We start from the raw sequence: 21,230 nt of genomic DNA, 5'->3' as shown, positions 1-21,230 counted from the left end.
AATTAAAATGGATACGATTCAAATGGAATATTCGATAGATTAATGGACCATATAGAAGAACAAGGTTTTTGTCATTCCTGAATGTATGTATGTCCAGCAGACAAAGACATGGCTACTTGACCTATCCTATATATCCCTAATGACCCCGAATTTTATTAAAACGACAGCTGCATTTATGTTTTCTTGTCCTTAGCAAATTAAGAAACTCAGATTCCTCCACACTGATGATATATTCAAAGATTTAAGGAAAGAGTTTACATCATTTACTTCGAAATTCAAATCCCTTTCTCATTTTCCCTATCATATTCATATAAACTTATGGAGAGTTCATGAAAATCATTCGCTGCTCTTATAAACGTTAGAAAAACGAAAAACCTAAGTCTTGTCAACATCATTTGCTGTAAAAATATATATGTTTGTGGTCGTCCTTGTCCATTGTCTGGTCTAAAGATAAATTCAAGTTGAAGTTGATGGATCACTCAATATAGTATGCATCTTTCCCGGTAACATAAATTTTTAAACTTTGAACTCCAAAAGTGTTACACTAGAGTCCCTTTTTTATGGTAGGTACAATATATTTTAAACTTTATACCAAGAAATATACTGTTGATATCTACCTTTCTAGATTTAACTTTTGAACTCTCTCACAAACAAACTCAAATAATATAATTGTATATAAATTTTAAATATGATAAAATGATATAATACAAAATATATATACGATGTAGGTTAAATATAAATAAATATATCAAAACACACGATTTCTCGTACGGTCTAACAGGTCTTGGTGTTAAAAGTTAGATACTCTATAGATTTCAGTCATAATTTAATCGTAAAAAAAGGTAATTTAATGGTGACCTTTCAATATTTTGAGGAGCCAGAGAGTTATCAACGTACACGTGTTATCTGTTATCTCTCGTGATTGGTTATAATAGCTAAACAGATATTCCTCGTCCTATTTGTTGTCACGCTGCAGCACTACGTTAAATAAATGGAGATTTGACAGTGCTGCTAGCAACTCCACACCCCCATCCACTTCTTCTCAGCCATACCTCACTATTTTTGCTGCAGCTCTCATCCAGGTTCTGATAAGTTGCAACATTCAATCTTTGATCGATCAGGTGCTCACCAAAGAACTCGCTCGAAGAGATTAATTGTAAGTCAATTTGGCTGTTGTCTGTTGTCTGTTTCAACTGCTTTTCAACCTACATATCGTATGCGTATATATACATGCATGTAGATTAAATTGCACATCCTTTGTTATATGATTGATGTAAATTACTTGTTAAGTTGCATGAAGTATATAACCTGGTAAGTTTGGGGTTTCGTGGAAGAGTAATTAAGAATGACTTAAAAATTAAAATCTTCAATTTGGCTGTTAATTATTAAAGCTTAATTAGCATCAATGGCAAATGGAACATGCAGATAATGACTTCAGGCTCTTATATATTTACTACTATACTAATTGTTTATACAATAATAAGCATCACTATCATCATAAATAAAGTAAAAAAATAAATTAATCTGTTTCCTTAAAAGAAAAAAAACTATAAAAAAAAATCAAATCGATCTGTTAATATTTTGAATATATATATATATATATATATAGTCGGTGTGCTGCATGCAAAATGAAGCAGTTTGACTGAAATTTGCAAAGTTTAGTTTTGTTAAACGCTTGAACATTATTATATGCTCAACTCTTGGTTTGTATAACTTACCAATTTTGTTTCTAAATTGTGTTAAAAACGAGCCATATAACCTATATATATTTTTATATATATGGGAAAAAATAAAAAAGATAAAAAATTTTCTTTTTCTTCCTTTTTTTTTTTTTTTTTGGCTTAACACTTGAAAGTTGAAACACTATCTACAGACGCTTTAAACTACATATATTCAAGTAGTTCATGTTATTATCAGAATTAACAGGAATACAAATTTTTCTAAAGTATAATAAAATATATGGTAACTTATTAAATTTATTTATAAAATTAAAAAATTCAATTATTATTGTATCAAACATGAACTTTTATTTTAATAATAAATTTTTGGTTGTGTACGGAATTAAAGTTAAGGGCTGATTTTGACTAGCTCCTAAGCCCAATTCAAACGCGGCCTGGCTCTAGTCTACAATTTCTTAGCCCATGAACGTATATTAATGTTTTTGGCCAGATTTAATATTATTTTATTTAAAAATTCAAAACGTCTGAAAAAAAAAATGAAAAACGGAGTATCCGTGGAGTTGCGGTGCGTTACACAGGTTCAAAAGTGTCTTGGATGTCACGTGTTTGTTCCCTTACACTCGTTCTCCTAACTTGTTTTGCTCTTCTAACTAAAAGCCATAACTGCATTACAAATTTCGCGCGATTTTCATCACCCTTCCCACCTCACGCCTCTTCATTTATACATTCTCATCATTCACTTCTGTCGGCCTTTTTTCGGTTATAGAATATTCTGATTCTTATCGACAAAACTTGTGAAAATCTAGCTTTCTTGTTAGTCCAATGAATATTTTGTTCGTACTTGAAATTCTTTGCTACCCCGTTTAGCCATTGTCATCTGCTTATACTCAACGCATATAGCCAACAAGTTCAGACCAAAGATGGTTTCTTGTTCTCTTTCGCTGATCTTTCTACGATCTTTAACCCCTTTATGTTTCTGGGTTTCTGTTTAAAGGTCCAATATCCCGCCAACCTCTCTTTTTTATTCTGGGATTTTCTTTATTTGGTTGATGTATCTTTCGGGGGTTTTAAGGATAAAAAATTCCTGATTTATAAAGAAAGTGTCTTTGGGTGTGAATTTTACATTTGTTAGTTAAGTTCATGTCTTTCCATTCATGGTTTCCACTAAAATGGAAATTTCTTCATTTATTCAGATTTGGGTTACTTGAGAAGATATTAAAGATTCATTGCTCCAAGAAACTTATATGGTACATTAGTTTTAGAACAGAGTGTCACATTGCATTTTCTGCTTTTCTTTGTTTATAGTGAATTGGCTTTTGCCGGAAAGATGGTGGCCTTTGGGAAGAAGTTGAAAGAGTCGCAAATTCAAGAATGGCAAGGGTATGTATATACGCTTTGATTAGTAATTGAGTTAGTTTTGTAATTTCTTCAAATATCCCTAAAATGTGCTTATTTCCAGGTATTATATTAACTATAAGATGTTGAAGAAGAAAGTCAACAGATATGCTCAACAACTGGAGGTTGGAGCAGAAGATCACAGTTATGTTCTCAAGGACTTCTCAAGAATGTTAGACACTCAGGTACGCTTAGCAAATAGATGAATCTCATTTACATAATAAATAATGCAAAGACAAGCCTGTTACTACCTTCTTCTTTTTTTGTAGAAAATAAATGCCCATTTTTTATCTGCTTGTTTGGACAATTTTTAGATTGAAAAGATTGTATTGTTTCTGCTGGAACAACAAGGACAACTTGCAAGCAGGTTATCTGAACTTCGAGAACAGCATGATGAAATTTTGCAGCAGCCAGATGGATCAAAAATATCCGAGTTACAAGAAGCATACAGAGGAGTAGGAAATGATCTTTTAAGGCTTCTCTTTTTTGTTGAGATGAATGCAACTGGCTTGCGAAAGATTTTGAAGAAGTTTGATAAGCGCTTTGGCTATAGATTCACTAATTACTATGTCAAAACCCGTGCAAATCATCCTTATTCTCAGCTGCGACAAGTGTTTAGACATGTGGTAATGCATCTGATTTCAGAATCAATGTTCTCCTTGTTCCCCTTTTATTAAGCTTTTAATTTATTTTACAGAAATTTCTTAGTTGCAGTTTTTTTCCTTTGATACATGACATACAGATAATTATACAAGCATGAATCAGCTTCTATAGCCTCTTCATGTAAATGAAAGCTTTATCAGCTACTAGTTGACCATGCATGCAGGGTATTGGTGCTGTTGTTGGAGCCATATCTCGCAATCTTGCGGACCTGCAAGCCCATCAAGGGAACTACGTATCGATATATGATCAGCCTGCTTTATCCCATCCGGTTTTTTCTTGGATCCTTTCACTATTTAGGCAGTGTTCATTACTCTCTTTTTATCTTCTTCAACTTCTAAAATAATGGTGTTTAAGGTTTTTTGTGTAGAAGTTCACAATGCATCATTATGTAAGAAACATCCTTTTCTTTGTGAACAATATACATATAAATGAAGCATATGATCTTAACTGATATTTTAGAATGGCTGCAGCTGCATATGTACTTTAAACAGATTATGAATTGGTCAACCTTAATTCTGATCCATTTCAAGAAATCAAATAAGAGCAATTTTTCAGCTCTTATCCTAAATGAAAATTTTAATTGAATGAGAGCCATTCATGAGCTGATAGAACTTCATTCAATTATTAGATGATGCATGCTTTTCAGTGATAAAGAATCAGCAACCAATGCTTCTCCACAATTTCTAAAACAGAACTGTGGATTCTGGAACTAGACACTAAATTAGAAAGAAAATGTTTTCACATAACCTGTTAATCTTTTAATATTGTGATTACTGGCTTCTCAAATGACTTGTCTGACTAGCAACTAGAAACAATTAACTCTGTTTGATCATTTAACGACTCATATTCAGAAATAGTTATTTGAAATTCAAGGGCCTAGTTGGGTGTACAGTAGTTTAACTTTGATATTAGAATGATTTTCTTATGTCATGTTATTTTAACATGGTCTTCTCAGAAAAGTATTAATAAGGCAATTTTTCTGTTGTTACAGATTGTATTTCTGCATGTTTGTTTGTGTGCATCAAATTGATAAGTAAAACTGAAGGCTGTAAAACTTGCAGGACCCTGTGATTCATTCTATAAAAGCAGCCGTAAACAGATTGTCAAATTCAACAAATTTTCTCGAGTTTTTGGGGAAGCATGCATTTATCATGCAAGATGATTTACCAACTCCATCTGAAGATGATGGTGCAGAGCAGAGATATCATTTCATGTCGCTTCTCTTGAATTTGGTTAACACATTTCTATATATGGTCAATACATATATCATTGTCCCAACAGCAGATGACTACTCCCTTAGCCTTGGAGCTGCAGCAACTGTTTGTGGTGTTGTGATTGGTTCAATGGCTGTTGCACAAGTGTTCTCCTCAGTTTATTTTAGTGCATGGTCGAATAGATCATACTTGAGGCCACTTGTATTTAGCAGTGTTGTGCTTCTCATTGGAAACACCTTGTATGCTCTGGCTTATGATCTTAATTCAATAGCAGTACTTCTGGTCGGTCGACTATTTTGTGGGTAAGTTATCATTTCGCTGGTTTAATGATATATATAGCAAGCCTATCTGAAAAGAAGTTCACTTCAATAGAAGTGCTACATGCCGTTTATTCTTTTAAAATGATTCATCTTCATTACTATTACTATATTAATAAACAAGTTCATGCTGCCGACTTTTCCAGGTTAGGTTCTGCCAGAGCTGTAAACAGGCGTTATATCAGTGATTGTGTACCACACAAACTGCGGATGCAGGCATCTGCAGGCTTTGTTAGTGCAAGTGCCCTTGGAATGGCATGCGGTCCAGCTCTAGCTTCCTTATTTCAAACTGATTTTAAGATTTACAAGCTCACATTTAATCAGGACACTTTGCCTGGTTGGGTTATGGCTCTTTCCTGGATTGTCTATTTGTTGTGGTTGTGGATTTCTTTTAGAGAGCCTCCTCAAGAGATCAAGGAGAACAGAACGCCACGGGAAGTTCATGCTGGTTGGTCAACAAGATTGAACACTTCTCTCATACATTTTGCACTAACTGTTCTTTTCTTGGCTCTTTCCTTCTTTGAGGTCTTTTTATGAGTCAGACTATTCTGGGTCCAAGATTTCCTGCTTTGTAGCTTTGAACAATATCGTTCAACGATTTATTCAAGGAACCAACTTTGTCTGTTTTAGGATCATCGGTGAACTATACCGTAGAGAATGGTTTCACACGGCCACTGCTTTTGAACATGGAATCCAAACAACAAGGTCAAAATGAACACCAAGAATATGATGATGGTGAGGAAGATTCTTGTGAGAAAGCTCACAAACCTGTCACTTCAATTGTCTCAGCATACAGGTTACTAACTCCATCTGTGAAGGTATGAAGTTGATTCTTCATTTTCAGTATGACTTGCATGAACTTCTATTTTCTGAGCTAACCTCAAATTGGTCCCTTCTTACTGAAATTGTGCTATTCTTTTTTAGGTTCAACTATTTGTTTATTTTATGCTTAAATATGCAATGGAGATATTGCTTGCTGAAGCAAGTGTCATCACTGCATATTACTTTATTTGGTCAACCAGCAGTGTGGCCATCTTTCTTGCATGTCTTGGGCTAACAGTACTTCCAGTAAACATCATTGTTGGAACCTACATCAGCAACATGTTTGAAGAAAGGTAAGTTCAAAGATGAAATAAACATGATAATTCCAGCTTTAAAGTGCAACAGTTTTTCAAATGGTCTTAGTTTCAGTTATATTTAAAACTTTATATTAAAGGTGTCATCAAGCTCACTTGGTGCATAATGGTCAAAAATAAATTGTCAACGGTATTTCTGTTTCTGTTAATTTTAAGTAACAACAGCAAAAGCATAATAAGTGCAGCTGATAAACTGAAGCAGCAAGCTATGAACTCTAAAAATCTAGTTAGCTCTAAAACATAGTGTAGTGATCATAGTAGGATACTTTTAGCGCAGATTCGTTTACATCTATTCTCAAATGACATACATCTTATTTAACATGAATGCAGGCAAGTTCTGCTGGCATCTGAAATCATGGTTTTGATTGGTATACTCCTAAGCTTCCATATCGGAATCCCTTACTCTGTACCTCAGTATGTTGGCTCAGCACTGATCACTTTTGTGTCTGCGGAAGTGCTTGAAGGTACTTTTTTGGGTTACTTTAATTACTTTTTGTGAACTAAACATTGCATTAACCAGTAGATTAGACAAGGATGATTGCTTCTACTTTCTGCTGGGGTCTGAAAATTGACCACTTAAATCTCAATAACCCCAGCTATAGCAAAACTGATATATATATATATATATATATATATAGATATAGATATAGATATATATATATATATATATATATGCCATCCTATATTGCTCCTGCAAGGATGAGGCCAAACTGTGACATGGTTGTAGTTTAACTTCTATTAACGCTATAGCTTTTGCTTCCTAAATGTAATTTCTTGGGTTCTCTTCGATGATCAATCCAGGTGTGAACTTGTCACTCCTGTCCCGAGTTATGTCATCAAGGCTTTCTCGTGGAACTTACAATGGGGGCCTGCTTTCAACAGAAGCTGGAACCCTGGCTCGAGTGATTGCAGATGGAACAATAACACTATCTGGCTACTTGGGTGTGGGTAGGCTTTTGAACGTTACCTTAATTCCTTCACTATTCATCTGTATCACCTCCATTATTGCCACGTGCTTCACCTACAACTCCCTTTACTAACAACACTTTTCTTGTATGTAAAAATTTTGTAAAGTAGTATTACTCTAATCAACTGCCAATTATAAGACAATTAGATCAAATTTCTCCAGCTTCTAATCATTGCTTCTGTAAAACATTCAAAGCAGTCAACGGCAGTCACAATTGTGAAATTCCATTTATCAGCAAAGCAGTCGATCACTTGATAAAGGCATAAACAATATTATATGGTCCCTACATTGTATCTTCAAGATGGTTTTGTTTGATAAATAAACAAAAGTTTATATATATATATATATATATGTATGTATAAGAAGCTAACCCAATGAATTTTTTAGTTGAGTTTATGTAACAAATTTTTTTTTTTTAAGGTGACAACAACCAACAAAATCACCTTAAAAAGCCTAATATAACCAATAATTCAACTCAATTAAAGCTATTTGGATATAAAGATCTTACAAATTACAAACAAAACTTTGAAGATTGTTTGCTCATATATAATATAACCATTTTCATTTTATGAACAAGAAGAAAAAGCATTTTCATTCCTATATATGATGTTTCGATTCAACTTACACTAAAAAGTACATTTTTTTGCAAGAACTAAAATTTTCAAGATTGTAATTATCTCCTCAGTCGTGAATATAGTCTGTATCCCATTAAAATTTCAGTCATAAATTTAATTGAAACAATTGAACTGTATTGTTAATATTTGGAAGTAATGAGTTATTTTTCTAAAGAAAAAAGAAAACTCTGGACTGCGCACGCTTGTCCTTAGTTTGGACGGAATTCCTGCGACTGACTTCACAAGCTCGATTTGTACCCTTGAATCCAAAAATAAAAAAGAAAAGAGGAAAAGCCTCCCGACAAATAAATCCGGTTCTCTTCCTCGGTGACAAAAAGAAGAAAGCAAAATCTTTTGTTAAAAAGAATGGCAGACAATCAAGATTTACCAGAGGCAACTGTTCAAAACATACTGGCCCAAGAGAGCCTGAAGTGGGTTTTTGTTGGTGGCAAAGGAGGTGTGGGGAAGACCACTTGTAGTTCGATTATTTCGATCCTCTTGGCTCGGGTCCGATCCTCTGTCTTGATTATTTCCACGGATCCTGCTCATAATCTCAGCGATGCTTTTCAACAAAGATTCACAAAGACTCCCACTTTGGTCAATGGCTTCAACAATTTATACGCCATGGTACCCTTTTATATTTTTCTTGATTTTTTTAATTTGATTTTGGCTTCTGGGTATCGGGGGATTTGGCTTCTGGTTATTTTTTTAGATTTGCATGGGGTGTTTTGTTGTAAATTCGGTGTTTTCTTTGGAATAAATTAGGCAATGCTCAGTTATGTTTTGTATTTTGATTGTTGATTTGTGGAACCAGTCCATAAATTCTCCTGATTTTAACTTATTTCATCTGAAACGAATAACAATTATATCATGTGATTTTAATTGTAATTTAGTATCGGATTCGCCCTGTTTAATGCTTGGCTTCTCCATTAAGGATTAATTCTTTGTTAGAACTTTTACAATATGATTTGTTGTGGTTGTTCATTTGTCAATATTTTTACTCAATTTCTTTCTACATATGATGCATTATAGGAGGTGGATCCTACTGTGGAAAATGAAGATGTGGCTGGGCCTGAAGGAATGGATAATTTATTTTCGGAGTTGGCAAATGCAATTCCAGGAATTGATGAGGCAATGAGCTTTGCAGAGATGCTTAAGTAAGAATACTGCTCTCTTTGTCTTTGATATTTGATTGTGATAATTCATCTGGATGCATTAACTGTCCATTGCCTTTTTTCGGTTTTTTATTTATATGTTTGGAACGAGTTTAGGATTACTATGGTTGTTTTATTAGAAGCTTTCAACTTTCTCAATCAATATGTTCTTAATCTTTATGATTTTCAACCAAAAGCCTCAGAAAAAGGCATGGAGTATTTTTTATTTCTTGTTTAAGAAAGATTACAGTTCTGATGTGCCAATTGTGAGCATTCTCTGGATTTTAGCTTTGAAAGTTATAATTCACATATTCAAGTATGGCCTAGGGTCCAGTAGAATATGATCAAATTGAAGACTTAGCTGTTTTGTACTATCTTTATTCACACTTTTCAATGGTTGATGATTCTAGGATTTGTTTGAAGAATATCCTTCTTTTTCAAATGTTTAAGGTTAATTATGATGGCTACTTTCTTTGTAAACTTTGTCTTGCATGCTCTTTGTCACCTTCTACTTGTGTTTTTTAGCTACCTTTTGATCTATTGTTGTCTGAATGTAATCCTTTCTTTTAGATTGGTGCAAACAATGGATTATTCTTGCATTGTATTTGATACTGCCCCAACCGGACATACACTTCGGCTTTTACAGTTTCCAGCTACCTTAGAGAAGGGACTTGCAAAAATGATGTCATTGAAAAACAAATTTGGCGGCTTATTGAGTCAGGTATAACTTTATGTTTTAGTATGTCTTGTCACCTGATATTGCTCGGCTGGTCTTCAATAATTCTCTTTTAACAAAGGGCCTGCAGATAACAATATTTTGTATTAACCTGCAGCAGTATTTCTATTAAAACTGCTATTCTTTCTTGAATATCTTATATCAAGTGATCAGTTCTTTCAATCCTGTGTCCTATTTTGTCTTCAATATCATTCTTAAGGTTATATGCCATGGGTGTACTACATTCATTCTTTTCATGGTTAACATGTCAGCTCACAGGAGTTATCAATTGCTATTATTTCCTAGTTGGTTTTCTTTATGTTGTAGCTCATGAAGGTTGAAACTCATCATGGCAGATGACCCGTCTTTTTGGGGTTGATGATGAATTTGGGGAGGATGCACTTTTGGGGAGGCTTGAAAGCATGAAAGAGGTGATTGAACAAGTTAATATGCAGTTCAAAGACCCAGTAAGATATACCATTCTCTAGGCCTTTTCCCGTACTTTTTTTTTCTAAAGTTTTTGATATGATGAAATATAACTGGAAAATTGACAACAATATGCTTGGGAGCCATCAGAGGCTGTACTTGCACTAAGCTTGGACCTTTTATTTTAGCATATTAGGAGCTTTTATAAATAATATAGTTCGTTTCCATGCTATCTGATTAGTGAAGCAGACTATACCATCGGGTTAAGTTTGGCCATCTATGATATACCACATATTAAAGTCTTTGTTGTTCATGATAAGTTAATATAATGTGATAATATTCTTTTGTTCGGAAGAAGAGATGAAAGGAGAAAACCTGTGCCTATGTGTGGAGATCTACTTGATACAATTCTCCTACTTGGTTTTCTCATTTCATGTTATAGATGTAGTGACAGATATTGCACTAGATTTACAAATGTTAAAGCACTAGAACTTGGGAAGTGTGTCGAAAGCAATTTTTTCCCCTTTCATTTGAAGTTTCTGGCTTTTGCAACTTGCACATATTATTTACCATCTGGCTTTTTTATCCTATCTAAATAGAAGTTTCTTGAGGTGCCCATACTTTTAGTATAATGATATTTTCCTTTTGGCAGGACTTGACAACCTTTGTCTGTGTTTGCATTCCAGAGTTCCTCTCTCTCTATGAAACAGAGAGACTGGTCCAGGAACTCACCAAGTTTGAGATAGATACACACAATATTATCATTAACCAAGTAATTTTTGATGATGAAGGTATGGCTACTTTCTTGCTATGTCTATCATTTTCCTTTCCCCCATTGGAATTGTTGCTTAAATAAAATGCTTACCATCAATTGGCATGTGTTTTCATTTAAGATTTTCAGTCCAAGTTATTAAAAGCAAGAATGCGGATGCAACAAAAGTATCTTGATCAGTTTTACATGTTATATGATGACTTTTACATCACTAAGCTGCCACTGCTGCCAGAAGAGGTGGGTTCAAGGATACTTTATACGAACATTTTACTTGAACTATGCATAAGTTATAACATAAAATTCCTGTTATTTTGATTGATTTCCAAAACTTTTAGATAGAAGATCTTGCTATTTTTATTAGCACCTCCTGCATCCACAATGAAATGTTATTTTTCCCAAAATATTCCATGATTTGATTGTGAAATTTTGTGAGACATATTTTCTGCATCTCTGGGAGAATCCTTAATGTGTTATTTACCTATTAGTATTCACTGATTTGATTGTTGTTTTTGTTCTTGCCTTGCTTCTTGTTTTCTCTAAGAAGCATTTCTGCATTTCTAAAACAGCCCTTGAGGATTAAACTCATTGTTAAATCTGAATTTTGTATCTAGGCATATGTTGGTAATCATTTTCATTTCAACAGTCACAGCTCTTGATTAGCCTTGTATGGTTATAATAGGTTACTGGAGTTGAAGCTCTGAAAGCATTTTCAAGTCATTTTCTTTCACCATATCAACCTTCCATCACTAGAGGAACAGTAGAAGAACTAGAGCGAAAAGTATCCACGTTAAAGCAACACTTATCAGTCGCTGAAGCTGAACTTGAGAAACTTGTAAAAGGAAATTAAACAGTCTGATTACTGTCTATGACTTCGGATGGCCTTTTTCCACTTGGCCATTCATTCTGGCCGCATATGATATTATTGTGCGGCATCCTCTCTCATTAGACCTAAAGAGAATTTAGCGTCTATTTTGTTGCTGCATGATGTTGCATAGCATGATTTATTTTAGAAAATTTTTTTACTTTCGCAATTGACCTGCATAAGCTGTTGCCATATTAATGTTATGAAGGCGTTCTTTTGCCTTTTTTTTTTAACGAGTGGCATCACTAAGCTTTTGACCATGGACAATTTCTGTTATCATAATAAATTTTTCCTATTTCCATTTCCCTTTGGCATGGCAGTCGGGAACAAATTTGATATGCTTACAAGTAATAGATTATGTGTACAGATTCTTCTTGAACATCCTCTGTTGTGATTGAGTTTATTTCCTTGGTAACTGACTACTGAGATTGCTGTTGATGGCCCCTCACAAGTCACCAAATTACAAAGTCAGTGAAAAGATCCATCGTGGATAGAAAAAAATTGACAAAATATCAAGGTTTAATAGTAGCCTGCACGTTGCCGAGTTGGTCTAAGGTGCCAGATTAAGATTCTAGTCTGAATCCCATACGAGGAATCCTGAGCAGTGAGCACTTAATAAACGAACTCTGAATACAATGAAATTAAAGATTTGGTTTTAATACTTCAACACCTGGCATGGAATTCCTATCAATAAAGTTCATATTTCGTTTTTTCTCTTGAAATGGAAAAAAACATCCAAAGAAAACTGCAAGGAGTTAGAATATACACGCACGCATTAACCCACAGAAATTGGCACATGACAATGATGACATAATGAACATGAGAGTTAAACGCTAAAAATTTCATTGCATTTCCATATAACATCTTCAATAATGAAGTTCAAAGGCAAAATCACCGTCAAACACTAATATGCTCCTCATCATGATTGTTTATAAGAGATATAGAAACTAACAATCACCTAGATGCTCATACTACCCACCATGCAAAGTTGAAATAAAAACTACAACATCCTTCTCTTCCAAGGTTGTATCAAGCTGGCCACTCAACTCCCAATCACAATCATTTACTAGAACAAGAACACCTGGTCTCCTGCACAAAACCAAACCTCCCATCAGTTAAATGGCAATCCTGATTCAATCTGTTGCTTGATTACAAATGAGTGTTAAGATCCTTAAAAACTTACACAGACTCCCCTTTCATGAACATTTCAGGTCTTTCCTTGATCAAATTGGTACGAACCCAGGACAGCAAATCTCTCATGGTTAACTGAGAAAGTACAAAACCAAACACAATATCGTATTCCAATGAGTCAACTTGGACATGCTAAATGAAAATCCTCATTAAGATAAGCTGTTTACAGCATCATAAGTTTAAACAAAAATGCTTACCTTTTCTGCTCCTTTTGGCAGATCAACGTTCACATTATGAACTTTAACAGACTCACATAAAAGTTCTAAGCCTCCACTGCATCAAACAATGAATGTCAAAAAAACAAAAATTAATGCAAGAATAACTAAAATAGGTTTGGGATTATGCTCAATAAAAACTTCATTATAAAAAACTGTAATACAGATAAGGGGCAAAAGATAGAAATTTGCACCAATCCCAAGATTGTTCCTATGTTTTAATTTTCGTTCGTTTAATTGTAGCAAAAACAAGTGATCAACACTAACAGAAGCAGCGAATTTTTTTTTTCTAAAGGCAAAATCCTAAATAAGTACAAAAGATATTATGAAATTAAAAAATTTTAAGCAGTTTCAATCAAACCCAAAAATTTATAAATTTGATTGGAAATCTTACCCAAACTCAAGGGTCAATTGCATTTTGAGCAAAATTTTGCAGATATTCAAAAACCCCTAATCGGAATTTTGCGAAAGTGCCGATTCGTATTCACGCAATCATCAGTTTTGAGGTCGTCATTTTAGAGTATTAAATCTTCTGCTGCATTCTTTGGGCCGAAATCCTACGCCAAAATCCAAATAATAGTAAACATATTTCGGTCCATTTCTTTTTGGGCCTTTCTACAATTGAGAAATTCCCCTTTTTATCAATTAAAAAAAGAGAGAGAGAGAGACGAATTTATTATTTAAAAGAAAAGACTTCGATTTTACACATTGTAGTGAAATTTTTTTCATTTGATAAGTAGGATTAAAAGATTGTTACGTGTTTATTTTTTAATTCTTTTTTAATTTTTAAATATATTTTTAAAATATGTGTTATTTTATTAATTTTATTTGTGAAATTTGAAAATTATTAATAATGAATAAGATTTTTTTTTAATTTGTAGTATTTTACTTTTTTTTTTTAATTTCTTGAAATGTGTTTAAGATTCACATGACATTTAAAAAGATTGATTGTGAGATTCATATCCACCTTAAAAAAGCAAGATATTTTCTTTGAAATATCCTTTCTCTATATTTTCTTTTTATTTCGTTTTCAAACAATAAATGAAGCAATTACAAAACACATATGCCCTATCAAATAAATAAATAATAAAAATTTTAAGAAAAATTATTAAATATATTAATAATAAAAATTTTAAATTTTGTAAACGAATTAAAAACGTAATATATTTTTAAAATATATTTGAAAAATAACAAAATTAATTAAAAATAAATTATATATTAATCTCTTAATATTATTTATATAATTAAAAATTTACACTCTAATTAATCAAATAATAACTCTTAGTATTATTTATATAATTAAACAATAATATTAAAGAAGTAGTTTTTTTTGTAACCAAGATTGACAATGTACTTTGTTGTTTAGCCAATGACGAGATTGATGAATTTGGATGGTCAAGGACTTATCGGGGTGCACACAGCCGGTATCCTGTCATGTCCCTGTTTCTGCTGTGCTGTGTTTCTCCTTTTGGATTTATGATTGTCTGCTTTTCATTGCCGCCGCTAAAATTCGTTATCTTCCCACATTAACTGGTTCATGATAGAAGACAGATCGAAACCGAATCCAATAAATTGACATCAGAAGAACCCCTATTTTAGTAAGTAACAAAAGAGGCACACCTCATAATCCTCACCCTCCCTGATTCACTTTTTCGAAACACCCTTTCCACCTCCAACATCTTGTAAACACTATTTCATTTTTTTCTCTGCAGAATCGAAATCTACGGTTGATTTACGAAAAAAGGGGTTCATTGATTGGTGTTTGCTAATCTGGTTTTCTTCCAAAATTCCAAAATTGGCAAAGATTGAGGATGAACTGGATTGGTAGATACTAAACCAGCTAGGGCTTTGAATTATCTGATTTTTTATTTCTCAATAAAGTTTGTGAATCAATGGAGGCTTATAAGACATGGGTCAGGAGGAACAAAGACTACGTGCACTCCTTGGAGTCTCTTGCCAATGTAAGCCTTTTGTCATTTTATACCTTTTATAATTACATAAAAGTCAAGTTTCTGTTGTTTTAGAAGGCTAATTTGTTAGCTATTTATATGGTTCTTGGTAAATGAAAATTATAAATTTGTTTTTTTTTAATGTTTAGGTGCATTAAATTTATTGTTACTGCTTGTGTTTCCAAATATTAGTGATTCAGTCTGTCTTTCTCCGAAGTTTAGTTATTGCTTGATTAGTTTCAAGTGGTTGAGTTCTGGGTTTCACTTACGCTGGTCTAAATTCTGGCTGCTGCCTCTTCCATCTTTCCTAGAATGAAATGAAAAGTGAAGGCCATTCATTTGCAAAGTAAGATGAAATGAAAAGAAAAAAAAAGATTGCCTTTTAAATGTGTTTTTTGAGATATTGGATCAGAAAACTCATTCAATGGAAAAAAACAAAATGAAAGGCTATTGTATTAGGAAGAAGATGATTATCTGCAATTTTGGAGTCTCCAGTTAGCTGAGTAGGTTTAATATTTGTTACCATTGTGGATATTATATATCCCTGTTAAGTTTTTTGTATCTGTGGACTATGACTATTTGGATTCATTGGTTTATTATTTTATGAATGAACTTGGAAATGCAGGCAATATTTTTGTGAATGACTTTTGACCGTGTTTTGAAATTGGAGTATTGCTATCTTATGCTGTGAATTAAAACTGTTGTGCAGGGATTGACCTGGCTTCTTCCTGAACGGTTCTCCACTTCAGAGATAGGGCCAGAAGCAGGTTTTGTGAAACTTTGGTAACATTGGCTACTTCTTGATAGCTTAGAAACTGATAAGATTCGCCCCCCCCCCCCCCCCCCCCTACTTGTCACTTGATTTAAAGTAATCATCCAATTGGTTGCTGCCAAAGTTGTGAATGAAATGAATTAACGCATTGAATTGGTATTTTCCGTATTTTTATTAGGCTCCAGTTAAATGTAGCCCCTCCCCCTCCCCTGGTTTGTACATGTCAAAGTAAAGAAGATAAAAAAAAATTCTCTGTCTTAAGTTGTATTTTCTTTTTCATAGACAGTCGACAGTTTTTCCCTATTGAACAATTTTGTAAATTTGTGCAGTAACTGCAATTTTGGGCATCCTCACTGCTGTCAACGAGCATATAATCGATACTACCCCCAACGAGAGGCATACTGGTTCTGATGACCATTCATCATTCCCTTATGCATTGTGCATATCTGCACTAAAGGACTTGGAAACTTTGGTTGAAGTTGTCGCAGAGCAGTACTATGGTGATAAGAAATGGAATTTTATTGCTGTTACAGAAGCTATCAAGTAAGAAACATTCATTATCTGGCATATGACACTTTAAATCTTCACCTAGGCTCTTCTTTCTAATACATTGGTGTTATGCCTTTGCCTACTAATTTGGCACTTGATGTACATCAGGGTGATAGTTAGGTTAGTTTTATTCCAGAACAGTGGATATAAAATGCTTCTGCATGGAGGAGAGACTCCAAATGTCGAAAAATATTTTGAAGATACAAGTTCACAACATAGAATTGGCGGCTTCCCGCAGCCTGAAGGCCATCATGGACCTGGTTGGTTACAAAATAGTCATGGGCAAAACCTTGGTTGGTTACAAAACAATCACGGGCAAGACCCGTGGAATCTTGAAGGAAGGGCATTGTCTGCTTTGAGCAGATTTGGAGAGAATGCAAGGATGATATCTAACCCTGTATGGATGCAGAGAATTCAACAACAGCATGCAATTATGAATCCTCCAAGTGAATATTTCTTTAAATTTTCATGATTGGTTACTAGTTAAAGTGTATTCCTGGGAAAGTCTGCTAACTTTTTCAGTTTTTCCTTTTACAGCTTCAATTATTAAAAGGCCTACGTTATCCATGATGTTGTCTGAGAAGGGTGTTAATGGAGCTTTATTTGTTCTTGGGGAGGTCCTCTTTATTACAAGGCCACTTATTTATGTTTTGTTCATTAGAAGATATGGAGTTAGATCTTGGATTCCTTGGTTTCTTTCACTGGCTGTGGATTTTATTGGAATAGGCTTTCTATCACATGTTACAAAATCAGGGAAGAGTGAAAGAGAGCAACAGTTCCATCTTTCTGCCTCCGAAAAGGATGAGGTTAGAGTCGTTAGATATTTTCATATCACATCTGACTTATCAACCTTTGGCATGAATATCTGCATATCTGTTATATCCTTGCCTAATATCATTAAAGTAGAGCTTTTTGCTGATATCAAGTGCTTGATCCAGGTAAAAAGGCGGAAACTTTTGTGGGCACTTTACCTCATGAGAGAGCCACTCTTTAGCAAGTACACCAGGTAATTGATAAATTCATCACAAAATTGCTTCCTCATTTACGCCGTTCTTTTGCCAATACCTTTCCAATTAGTGAGGTTTTTAAAAAAAATTAGTGTATATTTGGTCTTCAGGCAAAAACTTGAGAGCACTGAAAAGCTATTGGAGCCTGTTCCATTGTTTGGGACTCTAACAGGTGCATCGGACAAATTCTTTCCCCCTGAATATTTTGAATTTTATTGAAATCATGCCATGGTATATTATTGATCAAACTAATTTAGCTAGAAATTAATATCTTCTATTTATTTGGCAGCAAAAATTGTTGAGCTTGTAATTGGAGCTCAGACAAGGTACACGTACATGTCGGGGTCTTAGAAGAGTGAAACTGGAAGAAATCATGTTTCAAGGCAATGGTGGTTTTTTTGGTCGGATACATGCTTTTTGTTGCTCTAGTATTCTTTAACCAAGTTACAGATACATGTGACAACTGACAATCAAATTTCTAGTTCCTTTCCATCTGTATCAATCATGAATTACAAAATTCAAGAGTTCATAACTAAACAAAACCAGCCAAAAATGTAAGTCATAAATGTTGCAAGGTCATTTGTGCAAAGTAAATTTTAGCACTGTCGCAGAATTTATATGGGCTCAACTTGTTTTTGCATGGAAAGGACGTGTATATTTGTGCACGGATCCGTCCCCTATCGGGCCCTAAAATTCTACCCAAGTTGGCTAATAAATATGAACATGAAATAACTTAGATTTTACTTTATTGCAATAAAAATCGTGTAGTGATATTTTAATGTCTACGTTGACAACACCCCAATTGGCACACCCCAAAGTCCATTCCATAAATAATTAAAATAATCTCCATGGCTAGACCCCATCTATCAGCCCCATCTTATCTGATTAAACCAAAGCATTTTAGCTAAGGTGAAAAACAGAGAAATGGTCCAATCTATTAAGAGCTGAGGGGGTGGATTGCCCCACCAGAAAGATGAACCCTCATATATACTACTATTAAATAATAAAAATGGCGTGTCTCCCATGTCATTGGTGGTTGTGGTAGGCAAAAACCCTCTTCTCTCTCTCTCTCTCTCTCTCTCTCTCTCTCTCTCTCTCTCTCTCTCTCTCTCGATGCAGCTGAAAAAAAAAATGTGGTGCAGTGGTGGGGTATATGTATGTGCACCGCACACATTGAGTCCACGTTTTTTAATTAATAAGAAAAAAAGGAACAAATGGAAAATGAGATCCCACCTAATATGGGTCCCCAGCCAAGAGATAACCGAAAGGGGACCGCTTTTAAATGGCACAGGTGGTACTGTGGCCATACCCCGTTGTGGCCTGCCCTACTACCCCAGCTCACCACCAGCACCACCATAGACGGGAATTGGGGATGAGCCTGGGTTTAGTTAGGGACCCATGGCTTATGGTGCCTGCTCCTTCACGAGACAGGTGAAAATGGTGGGATCCCACCACCTTCACTTGGTCCACCGGCAATTGTTTTGATAGGCCACATCTTTGGAAGAATCAACCCCCCATCCCCCCATAGACTGAAGAGGCCTAAGTGGTCGGGTCCACTATAAGGCCGGATTAGTGGTGCAGCCATCAGATTTACAGATTGGCCTTTGGCCCCCACCTTAGACCTGTTGCCGTACACCACAGCCTGGTTGGACAGCTTTACAGGCGACAACTTACAACTGAGTCGCTCGAGGTGTAAATCTCTATCTGTTAACGACACTCGCACAATGTTACTTACCATATATGCATGGATACTAATCCTTTTTACTTTCCAGTTAATCCAAAAGGCATTCAAAAGTTCTTTTGAAAAAGTTGGTTGAGTAATAAAATAAGTTAGTAAAAGTTTTTACTTTAGTTCTCAATTTTTTAGTAAAAAAATTTTAATAACGGATTCATATAAATTTTTTTAAAGATGATATTTAATTTAAAATTTAAAATTTAATATTTAAAATTTATTTTTTATTCTTAAATTATAATTTTTTTAAAAAAAATTTTACAAAAATAAAATTTTTTTATAATACAAAAAATTACCTTAAGATGTAAATATATATATACACACACGCGTCTTTCTATATAAAAATAAGGCTCTAAAAAATAAAATTATAGCATAGGCCTTTGAAATGTAAAACAAATAAAATCATGTGGCATGATTAAAAATGATAATACAACTTGTTTCGGTAAGTTTTGATTTGATTTATAACGTTGATTTTTTTTTTAAATTAAGTTTTGAGTTCGATAAGAGAATAATAAAAAAAAAGTTAATATTGGTTTTAGATAAATTTATTTTGATAGAACCTTATATATATAATTATTTTTTAATTATTTATTTAATTTTATATTTATATATTTTTATATATATTTAATTTTATATTTACATTAAAAAAATATTTTATATTTTAAAAATAATATTTATTAATTTTAGATTAAATCATATCTAATATAATTTTATATAATATCAATTTAAATTAAATATAAAAAATAAAAATCATCAAATCAAATTTGAATTCAAATATTATATATATAAATTTTTAAATAAGCAAAACTCTATCTTAACCCGATTGGATCGCACTCGATGTTATCCCTAAGCACGGCTCAGTAGTGACATACAAATGCCTGCAGTGCGCTTGGGCCGCCATTTACTCTTACGGTTCCGTTTTCTCCAGCGGTGGCCGGTGCGTGTTGTTGTAATGGCAAATTAGGGCACAAGTAAGCATGCCAATTGCCGTGGCAGGACCCATTAGATAAGTCGTGGGCCATATTCTACTTTGTTAAAACACATTTATAACGTCAGCTTAATTTAACAAAAGTTGACTTTTCTGCATTAAAACCTTTTTTCTTTGGTTATAATGCTATTGTAACTTTTCGCGTGTGGTGTGGGTGTGGCTACGAGGAAAAAAGGGGCCGATGCTCATGTGTTAGGAGGTGCATTTTGAGGACTCATGGACTTCCATTTGTCAAAGTTTTATGAAAATAAATTAAAATTATTAAATTTTATTTTTAAAAAATAATTATATAAATTAATTGTATTAAATGATTCTCGAATTTCATACTTTTGTATATTTGAATACAGTGTCCGTACTCAAAATAATTCATACCTGAAAGGTTATTGGGCTTTTTTAGATTATTAAACTTTTTTCCATGCAATGATCTACACATTTTCGTCTCATTCTGTTACTTTTAATTGACAATATAATAAAGATCTACCAATTTTTACACGTGAGGTCTATTAATTACATCATCTTTTAATCAAAAGGTTATGAAAATATTATGATTAAAAAACTAAAAAAAAATTAACTGTTATATTTTTATTATATTTAAATAAGCAAATGATGGGATGGTAAAAAAAAATATTTAATGGAAATTACTGTTTATTTTTCAAAAATTGTAGTTTAAATAATTGCTAGACATTTGACAACCAGCAAATTAAATGATTCAAAGGGGAAAATGCACCACGCATTGCCCATATCTGTTCAAAGCACAGAGCAATTCACCTAAAAGAATATGTAAACTACAATTAATCTATTGAAAGCTACATCATATGAAATGTGCATGTGTGGTTTTATCTTCAGCTTTGTATTTATGTGTACGAATCTCTAAGAAGGCACGTTTTCCTTTTCAATCACTTTCATTAATTCC

At 33.6% G+C, this 21,230-nt stretch overlaps 4 protein-coding genes across 5 annotated transcripts; 3 read left to right on the top strand and 1 right to left on the bottom strand.

The window, feature by feature from the left end:
• The first annotated feature begins 961 nt into the window (after positions 1-961).
• LOC111304662 (SPX domain-containing membrane protein At4g22990-like) lies at positions 962-7,514 on the top strand. Of its 2 annotated transcripts, none has more exons than XM_022901437.2 (11): positions 962-1,156; positions 2,985-3,059; positions 3,139-3,259; positions 3,389-3,700; positions 3,901-4,005; positions 4,799-5,253; positions 5,415-5,716; positions 5,899-6,086; positions 6,193-6,383; positions 6,735-6,868; positions 7,206-7,514. In XM_022901437.2, the coding sequence occupies exons 2-11, from the start codon at positions 3,007-3,009 to the stop codon at positions 7,442-7,444; spliced, it is 2,100 nt and encodes a 699-aa protein (XP_022757172.2). In that variant the 5' UTR covers positions 962-1,156; positions 2,985-3,006; the 3' UTR covers positions 7,445-7,514. The 2 variants fall into 2 exon arrangements, with proteins under 2 accessions (XP_022757172.2, XP_022757173.2); XM_022901438.2 differs by having other exon boundaries at positions 970-1,156; positions 3,901-4,039.
• Positions 7,515-8,114: 600 nt separating this feature from the next.
• Positions 8,115-12,219, top strand: LOC111304663 (P-loop containing nucleoside triphosphate hydrolases superfamily protein). The gene is made up of 7 exons (XM_022901440.2): positions 8,115-8,612; positions 9,018-9,142; positions 9,710-9,860; positions 10,211-10,321; positions 10,933-11,071; positions 11,174-11,289; positions 11,732-12,219. The coding sequence occupies exons 1-7, from the start codon at positions 8,352-8,354 to the stop codon at positions 11,897-11,899; spliced, it is 1,071 nt and encodes a 356-aa protein (XP_022757175.2). The 5' UTR covers positions 8,115-8,351; the 3' UTR covers positions 11,900-12,219.
• A 515-nt stretch (positions 12,220-12,734) lies between these two features.
• LOC111304664 (ubiquitin-related modifier 1 homolog 2) lies at positions 12,735-13,874 on the bottom strand. The gene is made up of 4 exons (XM_022901442.2): positions 13,715-13,874; positions 13,303-13,378; positions 13,098-13,180; positions 12,735-13,003 (listed from the first exon to the last, which is right to left on the bottom strand). The coding sequence occupies exons 1-4, from the start codon at positions 13,735-13,737 to the stop codon at positions 12,886-12,888; spliced, it is 300 nt and encodes a 99-aa protein (XP_022757177.1). The 5' UTR covers positions 13,738-13,874; the 3' UTR covers positions 12,735-12,885.
• Positions 13,875-14,654: 780 nt separating this feature from the next.
• Positions 14,655-18,216, top strand: SSE1 (shrunken seed protein (SSE1)). The gene is made up of 9 exons (XM_022901431.2): positions 14,655-14,918; positions 15,033-15,281; positions 15,979-16,036; positions 16,371-16,584; positions 16,699-17,036; positions 17,128-17,396; positions 17,529-17,596; positions 17,708-17,769; positions 17,887-18,216. Exons 2-9 carry the CDS (start codon positions 15,213-15,215, stop codon positions 17,946-17,948), a joined length of 1,140 nt encoding a protein of 379 aa, XP_022757166.2. The 5' UTR covers positions 14,655-14,918; positions 15,033-15,212; the 3' UTR covers positions 17,949-18,216.
• The last annotated feature ends 3,014 nt before the right edge of the window (positions 18,217-21,230 follow it).

The sequence above is a fragment of the Durio zibethinus genome, chromosome 21 (assembly GCF_047325235.1).
Source record: "Durio zibethinus cultivar Kanyao isolate XHJ-2024 chromosome 21, ASM4732523v1, whole genome shotgun sequence".
NCBI lineage: Eukaryota > Viridiplantae > Streptophyta > Magnoliopsida > Malvales > Malvaceae > Durio > Durio zibethinus.
The sequence above is the reverse complement of the archived record's forward strand: the minus strand, read 5'-3'. Positions and strand labels throughout refer to the sequence as shown.